Below are 19,586 nucleotides of genomic sequence, written 5' to 3'. Positions count from 1 at the left end.
TGGTTGCCTAGGGCTGGGGGGTAGGGGAGTGTGTAGGACTGGGGTTAACTGCTAATGGGTACAGGGTTTCTTTTTGGGGTGATGAAAATGTTCCAAAATTAGATTATGGCTATAGATGTACAACTCTTGTGAATATACTGAAAACTACTGAATTGTACACTTTAAATGGGTGAATTGTATGATATGTGAATTATATCTCAATAAAACTGTTACAATAAGGTTACAATGAAAACCAATTGCACTGATCTAGAGTCATCAAAATATAAAAAATTCTTGATAAAGAATTAGATGTGCTTCTTTAATAAAGAACTAAATAACAAGACCCAGGTCTAATAGTTGTCTTAATTTTGAAGTAGTGATAAGTGTAAAATAAATTTGGAGACAGGAACGACCACAAAAATGATTGATGGTTCCACAATCACTTCTAAAGAAGAACAGACTCGAAAAAATGTGGGAGCGGGGCGGAATAATCAAATCAGTTCATTTTTTCCTTTGATGAAGTTCCAGAATTAAAAAGCAGGTAATAAGATACTTCCTTTCAGTGAGGCTGGAATTTGCAAGAGGGATTCCAGCCTAGTGCTTTTAGCATGTTTATGCAAAGTTGGCTATGCAAGCTGAATCACTGCCGAGCAACTTAGACCTCTGGCTGTACCCTTTAGTCACCCTGCAAAATAATGGAACGGGGCACAAGGGAACCCAGTGATGTCTGGTCGCCAAGGCAAAGCAAGTTTGGAGGGGAAATGGGAAACTGACACAGAGAGAAAGAAAGCACTAAGACATCTCAGGGCTCAGAGTGCTCTCCCTCCTGTCCCCAACCACAAAAGGGGATGTGACCAGACTAGCATGGGGAATCTGGGGTCAGAACTGGGGAGGTATTTTCCCCAAGAGTTCTCCATCGACTGTCCCCTCCACCAGATTCCCACCCTCGGGATTGATATTCAAAACATTTGACAAGTAGTTACACATGAGCACGGACCAATCACAACAGTTGCCAGTCACAGTACTAGAATAGAGTCCTAGAGGTCTCCTGCTGTGACAGACATCCCTTACTGCACTTGCTAGATTGCGGGGAGGTCGCAGAGGTCTTAGAGGCAGGATTAAGGCAGTGGCTCTTCATCAACTGGCACAGAGTAGATTCAGCTCCTCTGTTAACAACCAAGATAGCTGTACCAGTACACATCACCCCAAAGGTAGGACAGGGAGAGAGAGCAGAACCTCCGTAAGGCTTTATGAATGAACACTGGGCAAATGATTGATGCCTGCATTCATGGGACGTCTCACTGATTTCACAGGTGGAAAGTTCTCCTCTTGACACAAGATAAGGTCCAAAGGAGATTCTGGCATTCCACTCCAAGCAGCTTTTCAAATTTAGACTCTAGAAAGCTGCTTAACTATGAAAGTAGGGCTATACTAGGGTTAAAATCCTAATTCCCCATCTTTTTGTCATCCAGGAAGAAACAAGGAAAGCAAGCAACCTGAGATGGGGACCAAAGGGTATTGGCCCACACTCCCAGCTGCCCCAGATCTGAACACTGAGGCCTGTCTGTCCAGTAGGGCTCTCTCTCTCTCTTTGAACTGGGCACCAACACCCCAAGGATCCTCCTCGTACAGACTCAGCCTTCAATTTACACCCTAGTTCAATTCTTCTTCCCATGAAGAGAAAGTCTCCAACTAGAGAAGGAAACTGGATAACTTAGATCCTTGAGGCACAGGGAGAAACATCCCTGGGCTACGCGTGGGGCTCCTGAACAATAAGAGGGGACGTGAGCCCTTTTAACCACAAACAATTTTTTTATTAAATTTCTAATCAAGTACTGTAATAATTTCTTTTCTTTCATAAAAAGTTAAAAATTTACAACACTGTCAATTTGGGAAAAGACAAACAAAAGAGTAAAAACGAAACACAAGCGACCAAAAGACACATTCAGAGACAGAATAAGTAACAGCTTATTTTAATGCCTGCCTGGCCCTGGTGGCCGCTGCCAGTGTGCCGGCTCCTCAGCCTCAGACTTTGCAGTAGTTGAAAATCTCCTCTAGCTTCAACATGTCCAAGGGGGGGATTTGGGTGACTTCGAAGAAGACCCTGCAAAAGGAAGAGGGGTCTGCTCAGCGTAAAAATAAGCCAAAGCAAACAGGCTCCTTGGAATAAATGGGACATAGGACCCTTGGTTCCCTATATTGGTTTAACCCTAGAGCAGAAAGTAAGGCGAACAGTCCTGAATGTTCCTTTTTCCTTGAGTGCGGCTAGTCTGTGCCTCCCCATGGCTGAGCACAAACCCAGCCTCAACTGGAGCTCAGGACTTACCGGTGAGAATACTTGGAATGCACAGTCTTGAGCTTGTTGCAAGGACGCAATGTTAGCAGGGTGTTTAGCTGCTTGACCAAGGGGTGAAGATCAGAGGTCTTGTAGCCACTGTAATACTCCAGGGCAGGAGCCTGGAAGACGCAACATGAACAGTGACTTTTACCACAGGAAGCAGACCCTTCCTCTATCTCTACCATCCCAAGTCCAGACTTTGGATATAGAGATAGTCAGACATTTCAAACACTCATACAGCACAGACACTGACCAGTAAGTATAGAGTACATCCTAGAAGACTACGTTCCAGCTGCAAACTAATGGTATGGCTATCCAGATGAACATATGTACCATCCATCCACAGGTACCAGTTGGATATTAGCCCCGGTTGTAGGTATTCATGTAAGCTGAAATCCACTAAAGAATCTAAGGAACATGACTGATTCTGTAATTTACTCACACTCAGGTCAAGAGCCAATGGGCAGGCAAACCTCAAAACAAACTTAAGATCCCACGTCAACAGACAACAGGAATTTAAGGCAGTTCCTCTTCTCTGGCTCTAACAGCTCTCATTCCACGCGTTTATGTTCTCATTCAATTTTAAGGATGCCTATTATGTGGCAGAAGTGATACAGCACAGCATTTAAGGGCAAAGGTTCCAGAGGCAAACGGCTTGGGTTCAAATTCTAGCTCCACCAACAGCATGGACTTGAGCCACAGTTATTAATTCCTTGGTGCCCCAGATTCCCACTATGCCAAATGGGGATAATTACAGTAATTGCATCATAGGAGCGATGAGTTAATACACACAATGCACAGTGGAACAGAGCCTAGCACAAAGTGAGTGCCCAAACAAGGCTAGCTAGGATTAATATTACCAACCCTTGTGTAGGCTGCTGTGAATACAAAGATGACTAAGGCCCCTGCCCCTAAAGAATGTGTAGTGGGGGAGACAGCCGTGCACACAGAGAATTACAGAATGTGTGGGAAGGTCTATGATGGAAGTGAGAATGGGACCCTGGAGAAACAGAGCAGCAGGACCCATGAACTTTGGCCAAGAGAGTCACAGAAAGCTTTGTAAAGGAGGGCACGACTGCAGTGGGTGTTGAAAGTCAAGTGGGCGCTCCACAGGTAAAGAAGAGAAGGTTTATCCTATAAGGCAGTGGTTTTCTAAAAGTGTCTTAAATTACTTTCTCTGAACTCCTTTTTTTTCTTTTTTTCAAATATCTTACCTGGAAGCCTAAATATCTACCTGGGATTGGGAGGGAGAGCTAACAAGCCCACCAATTTGCATCCCTTTACCTTTTACAGGGCCCAGGAGACACTTCTACAGGAATCACAGGGCTCTACTGAATATTGTTTAGAAACCACTGCCACAGGTAAAGGGCAATCACTGGCATGCTGAGCAGGGGAGTAACACATTATATTGGGTGTGTCAAATAAGATTAATGGCTCCACTGTCACTGCACAGGTTCGGGCCCCAATGCTTCATCTTGACTATTATGAAATCTCTCATTTAATTCACCTTCTCTACTGCTATACCAGTGCTGTTTCCAGAACACACAAAGAGGAGTAGGTCACTCCCCTGCCTCAAAACCTCCCAATGCCTTCATATAAAGTGGGTCTCTCCATTTGGCATCCAAGCTCTCTCACAATCTGACTACACCCTACCATTACGGTCTCATCTCTCACCACCCCCTATTAATATATCCTCTGCTCTATCTATAGGAAGTGCCTTATTCTGCCCCAAATACCTCACACTCTTCTCATTGCCTTCACATCTGGTCAGTTATCATTCCCTCTACCTAGAATGTCTTCTCTCACAGGTTCCTACTCATCTTTCAAGACCCAACTCAAAAGTCACCTCCTCTGTGAAGCCTTTCTTATCTATAGAGGTGGTATACATAGCATAGAGGACTGTGGGGCCATACTACCTGAGTTCAGATCAGGGCTGACACTTCGCTGATACTCATTGGTGTAACCATGCCAACTGTTAAAACACAGAACTATTTCTATACTGGTCGGCAGGCAGTTTGCTGCCCTGAGTCCCTCAGTTGTCCCCCTCAGAACCTACAACATTTCCCCACGATCTGAAGATCAAAGCCTGGCACAACATGGAGCCTCTCCAGGGCCACAGTTCCAAAGCTACGGCCGCATCAGTTCTGACGATACAGTATGTATAACAATTTGAACACTACTCCTAATCCCCAAAGACCAGCTCTGCCTCTCATTAGCAAAACATGGGAAGTTATTTCTTATCTGTAAAGTAGGGACGTTAGTACTGATCTTGTGAAAATTAAATGAGTTAATACACAAAGTGCTTAGATCACTGTCTAAGCACTAAATAAATGCTAGCCATTTTTTTCCTTTTCATCATCATCACTGCCATTTACTGAATGCTTTCTCTGTCCCAAGAAATTTCAGTATGACTTGTCCAAGTTCACACAACTGTTTAGAGCAGTCTTTCTTGGTACTGGTAGAGGTTTTCCCAACAGTAGTGGCTGCAGGACTTCTAGGTTGGAGGAGCTTAGGAATGAGTTTTATTTATACTGGGGAAGGAGGCTTTAGGGGACTTCCTCTTCAGAGAAGACCACTATACTATACCTCTGAATCCCCCATTATACACACAGACAGTTGCTTGCACAACTCTGGGTCTGTGCTTCTCAAATTACGTTCCAATGAGCTCTCTTAGGGGAGTGGGGGGCAACCTCGCTGGGGGGACTGCAAGGGGCAGGGGCAGAATGGGGTCAGGTAAGAAGGGGGCCCATCCTACCACCTGCTGCAACCAGAATTATTTCATATTAGTCTGTTTTACAATATTGGGTTTTCAAGTAAGCTTTCTTTGGAATAAAGAGCACTGTGACTAAGAAAAATAAAATAAAACAATTCAAAACCATTGCTGTAAAAACCTTTTAAGCAGCCAGGCTCCTAACACGTTGAGATGTCAAAGAATTTGTAACTATGGGTACATGGCAGTTTTATCACTGAGTTTCCCATGACCCTACTTTACACCTTCCTCCCAAATTTACCCTGTGTTTTCTTGCTTTTAATTGAAGTATAGGTGACATACAATACTACATTAGTTTCAGGTGTATGACCTGAAACTAGTGACTCAACATTCACATACATTACGAAATGCTCACCATGGTAAGTGTAGTCACCATCCGTCACCATACAACGTCATTAGAATGCTATTGACTATACTCCCTATGCTGTACTTTACGTCCCTGTGACTTATTTATTTTGTAACTGGAAATTTGTGCCTTTTAATCCCCTTCACCTATTTTGCCCTTCCCTCCACCCCCTCCCCTCACTAGTTTGTTCTCCATATTTATGAATCTGTTTCTATTTTGTTTTTTTTTATTTTTTTAAGATTTCATTTATTATTCTGAGAGAGTGAGAGAGAGAGAGAGAGAGAGAGAAAGAGAGCACAAGCTGGGGAAGCTGCAGATGGAGAAGCAGGCTCCCCACTGAGCAGGGAGCCCAATGCGGGGCTTGATCCCAGGACCCTGGGATCATGACCTGAGCCAAAGGCAGACGCTTAACCAACTGAGCCACCCAGGTGCCCCCTGTTTTGTTTTTTTTAGATCCCACAGATAAGTGAAATAATACAGTATTTGTCTTTCTCTGACTTATTTCACTTAGTATAAGATCGTATAGGTCCATCCATGTTGTCACAAATGTAAGATTTTATTCTTTTTTATGGCTAAGTAATATTCATGTGTGTGTGTATGTGTATACACCACATCTTCTTTATTTATTCATCCATCAGTGGACACTTAGGTTGCTGATTCTGTGCTTCTAAATCTCTACCCCGTGCCCCCGGCAAGTGTTTACCCAGTGTCCGAGCTTCTTCATATAGAGGGCCAGGAGGAAGGAGCCAGCAGCTAGTTTGGAAGCCCTCTCCTGGACATAGTCGTATTCCTGCAGAGTCATCTCACAGATGAAGCGGGACAAAGTCAGTGTCTTCATGTTGGCACGGAGACACTGAGGGTAGCAAGAAGACTGGCTCAGCAATCAATTCAGAAAAGCAGCACCTAGCAGAAGACCCACTGTACCCACTCTCTCCAGTTACCCCACTTCAGGCCTAAATGGCTCTCTGAACAATTTACCTCTCTTGCTACCATGACTCACACTAAGGACCCTACCCCCAAAAGCACAGACTCTTTCAGGCAGGGATTCTGAAATCGGCCAGCGGGATTTGCTACCTCTAGAGTTTTTAATCAAATTATCAAGTACCCTTGTGGTACCCTCCCCCACATCCCCTTTCTTTGCAAGTTATCCTTTGAAGAGCTGAAACTCTCTAACTATAACTTTGCCCCTGGCTCCACCCTAGAAATATTCCATGCTCCAAAAGAATTTCTCTTTTCTTGTTTGAATCTTTTTTAAAAATTATAACCTATAACACACACATAGAGGAAAGTACACAAATGTACTTGTAGAATACAATAAATAATTATAAAGTGACCTCCCCTGTAACCAACAGTCAGATGATGGAAGAGGACTTTACCAGCATTTCCCCCCAACTTCCCACGTGCCCCTTCCTGATCGAAGACTCTTCTTCCCCTCCCTTACACTGCCTTCCCCTCAAAGCATAAAGGTACACCATGAAAATCTTCAATTCTGTTCCCCCCCCCACTTCATAAAGGTGGTCAGTCTAGGAGGGTGGGCTGAAGAAGAAATTCCCCTGTCCCGTTGCCCCTTTCCCTTTTCCTACCATTCAAGCAGCTACTCTGGGTATGGAGGGGACTAACCCAGTAGTGGGAGAATGAGGATGTGCCTCCTCCCTCTTACCCTAGCATATCTGCGCAGGAAATGATAGGCGATGGGAATGTTGATATCAAATTTGAGAGTTTGCAGGATGCTGATTTCCATGGTGAGCATCTCATCTCGCTGATAAATATCATCACAGATATATAGGAAGTCATCTACACAAGGTGGGCAGGACTCCTATGGGTGGAGAGGAGAGATAGTCACAAACAGGCAAAGAAAGCCCACTCCTCTCTGCTTTGAGATAAAAGGCAGTGGGGGAGAGAAGTGAAAGATAGGAGGCAATAACGTTTCCCAGCATAAACCTTCAAGGTCGCTCTGAGAGCAACCTTCTGGTTGATTTGAGTGGCCCATGTGAAAAACAAAATCAGAGACATAGGAGACATCTGCCCCAAAACTGCACCACTGGAGAGAGAATCGGGCCTTGTGGGGTAGATTCTTACACTATTCGGAGTGGCATAATATGGCACAGGAACCAGTAGCAATGATCTCTCTTCTATTTTTTTAAATATTTAATTTATTTATTTGAGAGAAGAGAGAGCACAAGCAGGGGGAGTAGTAGAGGGAGAGGGAGAAGCAGACTCCCTGCTGAGCAGGGAGCCCGACGCAGGACTCGATCCCAAAACCTTAGGATCATGACCTGAGCCGAAGGCAGATGCTTAACCGACTGAGCCACCCAGGCGCCCAATGATCTCTCTTTTAATGAGTGAAAGCCTGGAATGAGAAATCTAAGGCCTGCTCTGGGGGAAGGGAGAAAAGAAGACCACAGAAAGTGGAGCTAGAGATGGAAAATAAGCCGGCACATTGTTTCCCAGTCTAAGAAATGAACAAGGATGTTTGGGAAGGGGCTCTACTGGAGTAGCAGGCAGTGAGAGACAGGCAGACCAGCACAGAGAGAGCCTAAGCAGAGACTGAGGACTGCAGAGAGTGGGAGGATATGCTCAGGGGCTAGACAGGGGAGATCCAGACCCAGCCAAGGGTGAGAAGGACCCCTAACCGGCAAGCACCTTAACATGTCCTGTCATCTGCAGGGTGAACCTTGGTTTTGGGGAGAGGACTGGGAAGCAGGAAGACCCCGAATCTTTTATCCAGCTGCATCTAACTGCCCACCGCAGCGTTCTTCTCACACCTTTCTCTGTCTTTCTATTTAGAGATCTCAGACTAGACTAACCCTCTATTTTGCAGACAAGGAAATTGAGGCACATAAAGAGGAAGCAAATTACTCAAGTTCACACAGCAACCTAGCAGCAGTACTAGGCCAAGAAACTCTCCCTTCCTTTGCCCTGCTCACCAGTGGTTCCTTCCTTTCTTCTCTCCTCAGACCATCTCCACACCTCCCTTTGCAAAAGTCTTTCTGTACTTCTCAATCCTGTGAGGGAAAGACACCCCTTCTCCAAAAAACATAGTGGGGGCCCTTCATCCTGATAACCAGAACAGGGTTCTGGTACTCCTGGTTCCCAGATTTGCTAAGAAGTGCCTCTTTGTACTCTGCTCTTCTTTCTGCTGTTGGCCAGGGACCCCCAACTTCTTTTTAACCCTCTTGAGGCGGAGGCATGGAGGACTTAGTACCTTAGTACTTAGTACCTTGTGCTAAGCCACAAGGATAGCCCTAGGTAGGAGGAGGAAAGAGGAGGGAGAGGAGGGAGAGGAGGGAGGCGCAGAGGGAAGGAGAGCAAAGAATGAACCAGGGAGTGCCTGATCAGGGAAGGAAATGAGCCAGAGAGGGAAGCAGCAAAGGAGGGAGCAAGGGAGAGAGTGAGAGAAGAGAAAGGGAGAAAGGGAAGGAGGAGGCCAAAGAGGAAGGAAGGGACAGAGGGAGGAGGGAGGAAGTGAGTCAGGGAAGGTATGCAGGAGGGAGAGAGCCAGGGAGAGAGAGAGGGAAAGAGGATAGCAATGAGCAAGTGATAGTGGGTGGGAGAAAATGAACACTGGAGAGGAAAGGCAGTAATCAAGAGGGGGAGCTTGGAGGGAGCAGACTGTGAGGGGGAGCAAGCGAACCAGGGAGCAAGTGAGTAGGGAAGGAAGTGAACCTGAGAGGGAAATAGTGAGGAAAGGAGCCAGGGTGGGAGGGGGAAAAGAGAGAAGCAGCAAGAGAAAAAGGAGATGAGAGAAGGAAGGTGGGAAGTGGCTAGAATTAGAGGGAGTCATAGTGCCAGGGTGCCAGGGAGCAAGAGTGGGTGGTAGAGAGGGAAGGAGCACATGAAGAAGGGAGAGAAGGAATGAACAGAAAAGGGAGGAGAGAGGGGATGGAAGAGGGAGGGAGTGCAGCATGAAAGGAATGAGGTGGGGAGTGAGAAGAGATGGGACAGAGGGAAGAGAGCAAAGGAAGGGAAAAGAGAGGGAAGAAAGGAGTAAGGGAGGGAGGGAAGCTGGGAGGGAAGAGGATGGAATGGGACAGAGTGAGGGAGCGCGATGGGAGGGAGAAGGTGGCAGGAAAGGAGACACAGAAGGAGGGATGGATAGAATAAGGGTGGGAGAAGGGGAGAAAGGGAACCAGGGAGGGAGGGAAAGAGAGATACAGGGAGGAAACCCAGTTTGTAGTGTATGAGCACACCAGGCAAGGATGGAAGAATGAAGGGAGGGATGAGGGAGGGATTGAGGGAAGGCTGGTAAAAGGAAGGGAGTTAGGGAACAAGGGTGGAAGTGAAGCAAGGAGGGAAGTGAAGCAAGAGCTGCAAGAAAGTGAGGCAAGTAAGAAGCAAAAGAGGGAGGACTGGAATGAGGAAGGGAGATAAGGATCTAGGGAGGGAGGGAGGGAGTCAGGAGGGAGGGAGGCAAGAAGCAAGTTAAGGATAAAGCTGCGGAAGGAGCAAGTGAGGGAGCACAGAAACAAACCCACAGTTCTAAAGCTCTTTGAATTCAGTAAAAGTTGCTACCTCTCTGCTTCTAAACGCTAAGGTTTCACACAAGTAGCCTATCATGGAAAAATCACAGTTGAACAAGATCATTTAGCATCTATGAGGAAGAGGAAAGAATCAGAGAAATGAGATGGCTTCCGGTTAGGAAAGAAAGGCCAGCAGGGCGCCTGGGTGGCTCAGTCAGTTAAGCATCCAGCTCTTGATTTCAGCTCAGGTCATGATCTCAGGGTCTATTTCACCTGGACTCACTACCATCTGTACCAGGCCATGTTTTCTTAAATGTCTCCAGCACCCAGGTTTGGAATTGCTTTCTTATCTATGCAGTTCAAGACTCCACTAGGTGGAGAGGAAGTTGGTGGAAGAAGAAAAGAGTGCGGGGGTGGGTGGAGAATTATGGATCAGAAGGAAGACTCACAAAGAACATTGTATTTAACTAGGCATATGCCCACATACACATATCTTCAAAGAAGAAATGAAAGAACCCTATGGATGCCAGGAAACAAATATACCACCACTGCCACCCAACACCAGTGTCCCTGCTAGAAAAGACCGACCAAAAAAAGGGAGGAAATATTATTTGTGTGTGTATGTATGTAATTATACATGCACACACACAGGTGCACATACATGCAAATGTAAGTGCATGTATATGTGCATGGGTATATACGTGTAGATGATACATACACACATATACATACATATATGCACATATAGACATACAAATACATATATATCAGACTTGGGTAGAAACTTGATTAATTTTCTCCAGGCTCTCTGAACTCAGGCTCACCTCAAATTTTGCTGCAATCAGAAATGCAGTGGAACCAAGGAGTTGTAGCTTGTCCCTCTTGCATACTACCTCCATAAGGTAGTGATCCACCAGTTTCACTGCCAAGTACAGGGTCTCGTGACTCATCTCAAAGGTCATCTGGAGGAATACACAAACACGAATGTGTCATATTTTCCCACCCCAAGGCCACATCCAGTAGATCTAACTACATGGTCTGTGGCACTGAAGACAGTGGAACTACCAGACCTGGCCCACCGAGACTCAGCCAGCTATGAATGTGGGAACTGCTTCAGCTAGGTGCCTAGATCTAGATCTCCTGTGCCTTTGAGGACCCTGGCATTATCCATCCCTCCATATTTAGGTAGATGACCGGTCTTATAAATCAGAGAGAGATGAGGCACCTGGGTGGCTCAGTCGGTTGGGCGTCTGCTTTCAGCTCAGGTCATGATCCCAGCATCCTGGGATCGAGCCCCATGTTGGGCTCCTTGCTCAGCGGGGAGTCTGCTTCTCCCTCTCTCCTCGTGTGCTCGCTCTCTCTCTCTCAAATAAATAAAATCTTAAAAAAAAAAAAGTCAGAGAGATGCTCTGCCTTCTCTATGAGCACCTTGAGTGAACACACCCTCTCCCCTTGATCTCCAGTACTTAGATTCTTGCTTTCCCCATTTGCTACTACATTATACAGTGAACTCCCCCAAAGAGATCATGTTCCTTTACCTCTAAAATACAGAGACCCATTTATTAGTACATTCATTCATTAGTGTCTCTTCCCAATTAGATATGCCATTAGAATATATGGATTAGGAGAAAGTACCAATAGCACCATTTGGAAGTGAGCTGAGGGACTAGAAAGACAGAATGAGATTAAAGCATTAGTAGTATAATCCTCTTTCCCTTTTTTTTCTCTTATCTATCTTTGCCTTGCCTTCACCAACTCCAAGAAACCACCTCCTATAACTCTAGACCCAGTGTTAGTTCTGGCCCATATGGCATCTTTGTGCAAATTAGGAAAAAAAAAAAAGAGTGATGTCTTCGGGTGAATGCAGCCCTGCAGGCACACATCTTATCAAGTAAACAATACCTTTATATGAATTAGCAAAAGGTACCCCTGCCTCAAGGCAGAGCAGCTCCACAGCCAGAAAGTACAGCTTGACAAACGGTATGAGCTGGATTCCATCGCCCACTTTTGTCTTGCCTAGGAAACTTACGTAGGCACAATCTGCACTACACACAGGCGTCCTACCCAAACCTCAGTGATGCTTCTTCCTCTCTACCCCTTAAGTTCTTAGATTCAAGAACAATAAAATCTACACTAATCCAACACTTCAACCAATGCAGGAATCTTCTCTTTAATGTCTCCACCAAATAATTGTTCAGTTCCTGCTATAGAACTCCAAATACAGCCTGATCTCTCTTTGAAGGGTTTTAATAGAAAATTTTTCCTTATACTGAGTAGAAATCACCTTCCTGGTAAAATTCGCTTACTTCATTGGGCCTCCTTTTATGTAGGCTCCTCTTATTCACAGAAGCCTAGATGTCCAAAAAGTAGGCCAATAAGAAGCACTGGAGAAATGGATGATTATCAGAAAATGGTTGAGGGTGCCTGGGTGGCTCAGTTGGTTAAGCGACTGCCTTCGGCTCAGGTCATGATCCTGGAGTCCCTGGATCGAGTCCCGCAACGGGCTCCCTGCTCAGCAGGGAGTCTGCTTCTCCCTCTGACCCTCCCCCATCCCATGCTCTCTCTCTCAAATAAATAAATAAAATCTTAAAAAAAAAAAAGAAAATGGTTGAATACATCAGTCAGCAATAGATGCATTAAATTTTTAAATAACAGAAATACCAAGAAGTTGTTCTTACTGTTCCTGGGATATGGCCTTGGATTTTCTCAGCAATCCATCCTTACCGGTTTCCTACTGCAATGTAATAAATTACCACACACTTAGTGGCTTAAAACAACACAAATTCATTATCACAGATCTCGAAGTCAAAAGTGCAAAATGGGACTCACTGGGCTAAAAAAAATCAAGGTGTTAACAGGGCTGCGTTTCTTTCTAGAGGTTCTAGCAGAAAACCCTTCTTCTAACTTCTACAAGCTGCCCACACTCCTTGGTTTGTGGTCCCTTCCATCCTCAAGGCCAGCAATGGCCAGCAGAGTCTTTCTCATACTGCATTACTCTCTGCCTCCCTCTTCCACATTTAAGAACTCTTGTGATTACACTGGGTCCACTTGGATAATCCAGGATAGTCACTGTATCTTAAATTTGGCTGACTGCAATCTTAATTCCATATTCTATTTTAATTTCCCTTTGCCATGTAAAGTAACTTATTCATAGATTCTGGGAATTAGGATGTGAACATTTTATTCTGCCTACCACATTTTCCAGAGGAATGTCGTAAGAAAGAGATGGAGAGAGTTCATGCAGATGAATGACTACCACCATAAGTATCAAGAAATCGAGGTCAAATAATTACCAAAAAAAGACAGTAAGAATGGAAAGTAGCAGTTCTCTGAGGATGATACCTCTATGAGTAAATGACAAAACCAATGCTTGCATAGCTTCTTTCCAGTACATCTCATAGGCACTTGGCCACCCATGTAACATGTTGTTAAGAAATGGTTAACATCTAACATGTGGGTAATATCTGAATGAATGGCTGAAATTCGGAGTCAATAAATATTTGAATTAGCAGCAGGGTCAGTGATAGCAATCTTGCTTCTTTGAATGTAAGACAGTACTCTTCTAGCATAATTCTACCACTCGGGACTACACAGAGCAAGTCTAATTATTCTTGTGACAGCCCTTCAGCTACTGAAGACATTTACCATGTCTCCTATAAATTTCCATTCTAGACCAAATAACTTGACTTCCTGTAACTATTCTTCACATGATACAGTTTTCTGTCCCCTCAGCATCAGGCTCCACATAAGGAGCCTGACTTTGTGCCAGTTAGAGAAGAGTGGCAGGGCTCTAGATAATTCAAGCAGCTACAACACCCTTCTAATTCTTCATAAATGATCATGCTCCTTAACCGGGGATGGGTAAGAAGGAACAAAAGGGAAGTAATAAATAAATAAATAACTATAGAAATTATAAAGAGTACTCTTAGTCTCAAAGGAGGAAACAAATTTGACAAAATTTATCTCAAATTCCAAAACTCAAAGACCATCTTCTGCAAAGATGAATAAATGGAGAAAATAACCCATTTACATGAAAAATAACAAGCAATTTTTCAAGGAGAAATGTTCTGAGAAACCAGAGCAAGTGTCTACTTATGAAAGCTTTTCACTTCAAAGAACTGAAATAAACTTAAAAAGTATACTCCCGGGGCACCTGGGTGGCTCAGTTGGTTAGGCGACTGCCTTCGGCTCAGGTCATGATCCTGGAGTCCCTGGATCAAGTCCCGCATCGGGCTCCCTGCTCGGCAGGGAGTCTGCTTCTCCCTCTGCCCCTCCCCCCTCTCATGTGCTTGCTCTCTCTCATTCTCTGTCAAATAAATAAATAAAATCTTAAAAAAAAAAGTATACTCCCCACAAGATCTGAGAGAACACTGAATCTATGAAAAGAGAACACTCTGAGATCCAGAAAGACTGGTTTCTGATGAAAAAGCAATTACTTAATTAAAAAATGTAATAGGGGAAGTGAATAGTACATTCAGTTATGACAAAAATCAAATCAATATTTCAAAGGCTGCTTTAAGAAATTCTCCCAGAACTGAGAGGTAAGAGAGAGTTGAAGATAATGAATGAAAACCTGAGACACAAGAACAAATTCTGGAGATACACACACACACACACACACACAGAATGAGATAAGAGGCCAAAGAGAGATAATGATAAAAATTTCTCTGAGCCAGTCTCTCCTCCAGCCATCCAAGATGCTGAAAGGAAAGAAGGCTAAGGGGAAGAAGGTGGCCCCTTGGCAGGAAGCCAAGGTGGTGGTCAATCCCCCGTTTTAGAAAAGGTCCAAGAATTCTGGCATTGGACAGGACATCCAGCCCAAAAGGGACCTCACCCACTTTGTCAAATGGCCCTGCTACATCAGGCTGCAGCGGCAAAGGGCTATTCACTATAAATATCTAAAAGTCCCTCCTATGATTAACCAGTTCACCCAGGCCTTGGACCACCAAAGAGCTACTCAACTGCTTAAGCTGGCCCACTAATACAGACCAGAGACCAAGCAAGAGAAGAAGCAGAGATTGTTGGCCCAGACTGAGAAGAAAGCTGCTAGCAAAGAGGATGTCCCCACTAAGAAGTTGCCTATCCTTCCAGCTGGGGTTAATACTGTCACCACCTTGGTGGAAAACAGGAAGCCTCAGCTGGTAGTGATTACACATGATGTGGATCTCACTGAGCTGGTTGTCTTCATGCCTACCCTGTGTCATAAGATGGGGGTTCCCTACTGCATTATCAAGGGGAAGGCCAGGCTGAGATGTCTGGTCCACAGGAAGACCTGCACCACTGTCACCTTCCTACAGGCTAACTCAGAAGACAAAGAAGCTCTGGCTAAGCTGGTGGAAGCTATTAGGACCAATTACAATGACGGGTATGATGAGATCCACCGTCGCTGGAGAGGCAAAGTCCTGGGTCTAAAGTTGGTGGTTCGCATTGCCAAGTTGGAAAAGGCAAAGGCTAAAGAACTGGGACCAAACTGGGCTAAGGGTATGCTGTTGAATTTTCTGAACATAAAAGTAATAAAAATTATCTTTCAAAAAAAATTTTCTCTGAGCCAAAGAAAGATTGAATCTTCAGACTAAAAGAACTCACAATATACTGGACAAAATTAAGGAAAACATATCTACATCTAGAAATGTCAAAAATAATTATTTGTAGGGAAGGTAATGTATTAAACAATAATAATATGGATCTAAAAGTCTCAGTTATCTTGACTAAAAATAGAAGCAGAAATAAACTAAAAAGTGTGCAAATTATCTCATCATACTCCAGAGGCAATTAATAGATAAGGTTCACTAGAGAGGCTGATTAAATAATGGGCTATATCCATATAACAGAATATTATGCAACACTTTAAAAGAATAAGGTAGATCTATAATTATATGGAAAGATTACTAAGACATTCTTAAAAGAGCAAGATGCAGAGCAATGTGTACAGCATGACCTATTCATAACAAAAATATCATAAAACCCACACTCATTAAAAAGCTGCATTTTTATGCCTATATGTGTGTACATTCATGCATTACTCATAAAATTTAAGATTTTTTAAAATTTTATTTTATTTTGTTATGTTAGTCACCATACAATACATCATTAGTTTTTGATGTGGTGATCCATGATTCATTGTTTTCGTATAACACCCACTGCTCCATGTGGTATGTGCCCTCCTTAATACCCATCACCGGGCTAACCCATCCCTCACCCCCCTCCCCGGTATGTTTCTCGGATTTTTAAAGAAAAGATAGTCAAAACTTAATAAAAGTGATAACATACACATAAAAGGATCTGGAAGGATACACACTAAATTATTTATAGCTGTTATCTCTGAGGAATAAGAAGAAAATGGTTGATTTTATTCATATACATATACACAAATATATATGAATACATACACACCTTATGAATATATATTAATTGATAGTTTAAAAAATTGTATGGGGCAGAGGATTTAAGGTGAGATGGAGGGGGTGAAGAAATGCCAGGAGAAATAAACTAAACAATGATTGTGGATGGTTACCACACTGCTCTTAGACTTTGCTAAGTAAAGCAGAAAAATAAATTAGCATATAAATTATATAATTATTAAATCAAAATTAATTGATATAATGATCTTTTGTATTCTAGAGAATACCTGTTTTCTACAAACATCAGTGAATCATTTATAAAAACCCATTATATCTGAAGCCATGAAGAAAATCTCATTAACTTAAGAAAAACAGAAATTATCATTCAGGTCACATTCTCAACACACAGTACAATAAATCTAGAAATTGGCAATAAAAGGATAAACCAAACAAACTAAAGAAAAGAAAAGCATTTGAAAAAAATGGTAAGCACTATTCTTAAAGAAAAAACAAAACCTAGGTCAATAAGGAAATAAAAATTGCAATCACAGATTACTGAGAAAAAAACAAGACAGCTACAACACTATCTTTCAAAATTAATGGAATGTAATCAGAACTGTTACTTAGAAGAAAATGTATACCTTTAAAGCTTTTATTCTGAAGTCAGAAATAATTAAAATAGACTAAGCACGCATTTTAAGAAGCTAAGGAAGACAACAGAATAAACCTTAATAAACTAAGAGTAAATTAACAAATATTAAAGCAGATGTCAATAATTTTTTTAAAAAAGAAAAGCTATATAAATATATCCATGAACTGGTTCTTTGACCAGAAAACTGAATGAAACTCCTGCAAGGAACACTGAAGACAGCATGCACATGTATGCAAACACATGAAAGCAAGCTAACACATCACACACATTTTAAATGAAAAAATAAATAATTACAAAGAATTATAAAAGAATACCATGTATAGTCTATGACAGTAGCTGTGAAAAACCAACAAAATGAATGAATTTTAAATACGATATAAACCACAAAAATGACTCAAGAAGAATAATAAATCCTTAGTAGGCCAATAATCATCAATGTTATTAGAGTTACCAAAGAATGACACACATAAATGGCACCATGCATCAATAAGTTCATGGGCCAGTTCACCAAGGAAAATAATTCCTGTGTTAAACTTAATACTATAGGAAAATTTTTCTAGTTATGTTAGGCTAGAACAGTCCTAGTACCACAACTTAATAAAGACAGCACCAAAAACTTACAAAGGAATCTTATTTGTGAATATAGAAGCAAAAATTCTAAATAAAGTATAAGCAATCAAATCCAACAGTAAATTAAATAAACCATGACTAAGTTCAGCAACGTAGATGAATACAAAGTAAGTACAGAGTATGGTGACTAACATAGCATAATAAAATAAAAAAAATAAGTACAGAAAAATATTAATTGCTTTCTCAATATATGAATAAATTTAAGAATTAAAGAAAAAAGGATAATATTCATAACATTAAAAAAATTCCTCAATACCCAAGAAAAACCTTTCAAGTCAGCAAGCCCAATATGAAGAGAATCTTTTAAAACTTAAAATTACAAAAGAAGATCTGTAAATTCTCCCTGAATTAATCCCAACAGGTTATTTTTGAAAAGCTGACAAAACTATTCTACCGCTCACCTGGAAGAATTACTGTGTGAGAACCATGAATATTTTGTAAAATAAGTAAAGAGGCAATAAATGTGTTACAAACCATAATAATAAAAACAGCATACTACTGATATTAGAATAGACAAATGTACTAAGGAATAGAATTGGAAAGACCATAAACAAACCCAAGTATATGTGATTAAAGATTAAGAGGGACAAACTTCCAGTTATAAAACAAGTAAGTCACACAGGTGAGAAGTAGAGCATAGGGAATACAGTCAATAATACTGTAATAATGCTGTATGGCAACAGATGGTAACTACACATTGTGGTGAGCATGGAGTAATGTACAGAATTGTTGAATCACTATGTTGCACATCTGAAACTAATATAACACTGTATGCTATCTATACTTCAATTATAAAAAAATATGTCAATTCAAACCAGTGGATAATGAAAACCAATAAATGGTATTAGAATAACTGGATAATCATTGGGGTAAGGTGTATAGGTGCTGACACCAAAATCAAAATAAATTCCAGACAAAGATTTAAAAATGTGAACATGAGACTATAAATGTTCTAGAAAAAATTCAGAGAAATATTTAAATTATGACTGGGTAAGACTTTTCTAACCAAGAAACAAATCTTAAAACCATAAAGAAAAAAACTGATGGACCTAACTACTTAAAATGCCAATGCTACTGTACATCAACTTAAAAAAACATATTAAAATTTTTCATTTATCAGATGGCAAAAAATAGAACACTCTATTTTGCTAAGATTATGAGAAAATCACTTTTCTTCAGTATAAATACAATGGGCATGATATTTCAGAATAGTGCCTATATGTACAAAAATTCTAAATGTGCATTGCTTTGATCTAATACTTCTATTCCTAGTAATTTAATACAGAAAAACAATAGTACAGTCATGAACCATGGAAGCATATGCATGTTCCCTATAGGGTTATTTCTAAGAGCAAAATTTAGAAATAACCTAAATGTCCATTAATAGGGGGTTGGATCCATAATGACAGTTGAAGAACAGAATACTATGTAGTCAACATAAATGATATAGAAATATATCAATTTATCTGGAAAGATGTCACAATTACATGAACATGGTTACAAAAGAAAAAAAGCAAGTCACAAAACACTATAAAGAGGATATAACTAATCTCCAATGTGTGTGTTCCTAGCAGATTTTCAAAATACACAAAGCAAACAATGACAAGACTGAAAAAATATATAAATTCACAATTATAATTGAAAATTTCAGTACTCTTCTCAACAACAGAATTAGTACACAGAAAAACAGCAAGGATAATGAAGAAATTAACAACATTAACCAACTGGATCCAACGGACATTTATCGAACACTCCATCCAACAGCAACAGAATACACATTTTCTCGAGTGCACTTGGAACATTCAACAAGACAGACCACATCTGGGTATTAACCCTTTAAATTTTTAAAGAATTAAAATAATACATAGTGCTTTCTTTGACCACAATAGAATTAAACTAGAAACTGATAACAGAAAAATAACAGCAAAAACTCCAAACACTTGGATATCAAATGACAAACTTCTAAATAGTCCAAGGATCACAGAGGATGTCTTCCAAAATTTGTGGCATGCAGCTAAAGCAGTGCTTAGGGAGAAATGTATAGCATTAAATGCTTCTATTAAAAAAGAA

General features: G+C 41.5%; 1 protein-coding gene and 1 pseudogene across 8 annotated transcripts in view; one reads left to right on the top strand and one right to left on the bottom strand.

Annotated features, from left to right (window-relative positions):
• Positions 1-1,936: 1,936 nt before the first annotated feature.
• The window catches only part of CCNB3 (cyclin B3), a 91,725-nt gene continuing 74,075 nt past the window's right edge, over positions 1,937-19,586 (bottom strand). For all 8 annotated transcript variants that reach the window (XM_035004756.1, XM_035004735.1, XM_035004797.1 and 5 more), the window contains 5 exons: positions 10,718-10,855; positions 7,094-7,249; positions 6,137-6,286; positions 2,306-2,436; positions 1,937-2,083 (listed from right to left, as the gene is read on the bottom strand). In XM_035004756.1, coding sequence (XP_034860647.1) covers positions 2,005-2,083; positions 2,306-2,436; positions 6,137-6,286; positions 7,094-7,249; positions 10,718-10,855 — 654 coding nt within the window. In that variant the 3' untranslated portion in view covers positions 1,937-2,004. The remainder of the gene's footprint in view (positions 2,084-2,305; positions 2,437-6,136; positions 6,287-7,093; positions 7,250-10,717; positions 10,856-19,586) is intronic.
• LOC118008504 lies at positions 14,576-15,469 on the top strand (annotated as a pseudogene).

This window comes from Mirounga leonina, unplaced genomic scaffold (genome assembly GCF_011800145.1).
Source record: "Mirounga leonina isolate KUSES-001 unplaced genomic scaffold, KU_Mleo_1.0 Mir_101609, whole genome shotgun sequence".
NCBI lineage: Eukaryota > Metazoa > Chordata > Mammalia > Carnivora > Phocidae > Mirounga > Mirounga leonina.
The sequence above is the reverse complement of the archived record's forward strand: the minus strand, read 5'-3'. Positions and strand labels throughout refer to the sequence as shown.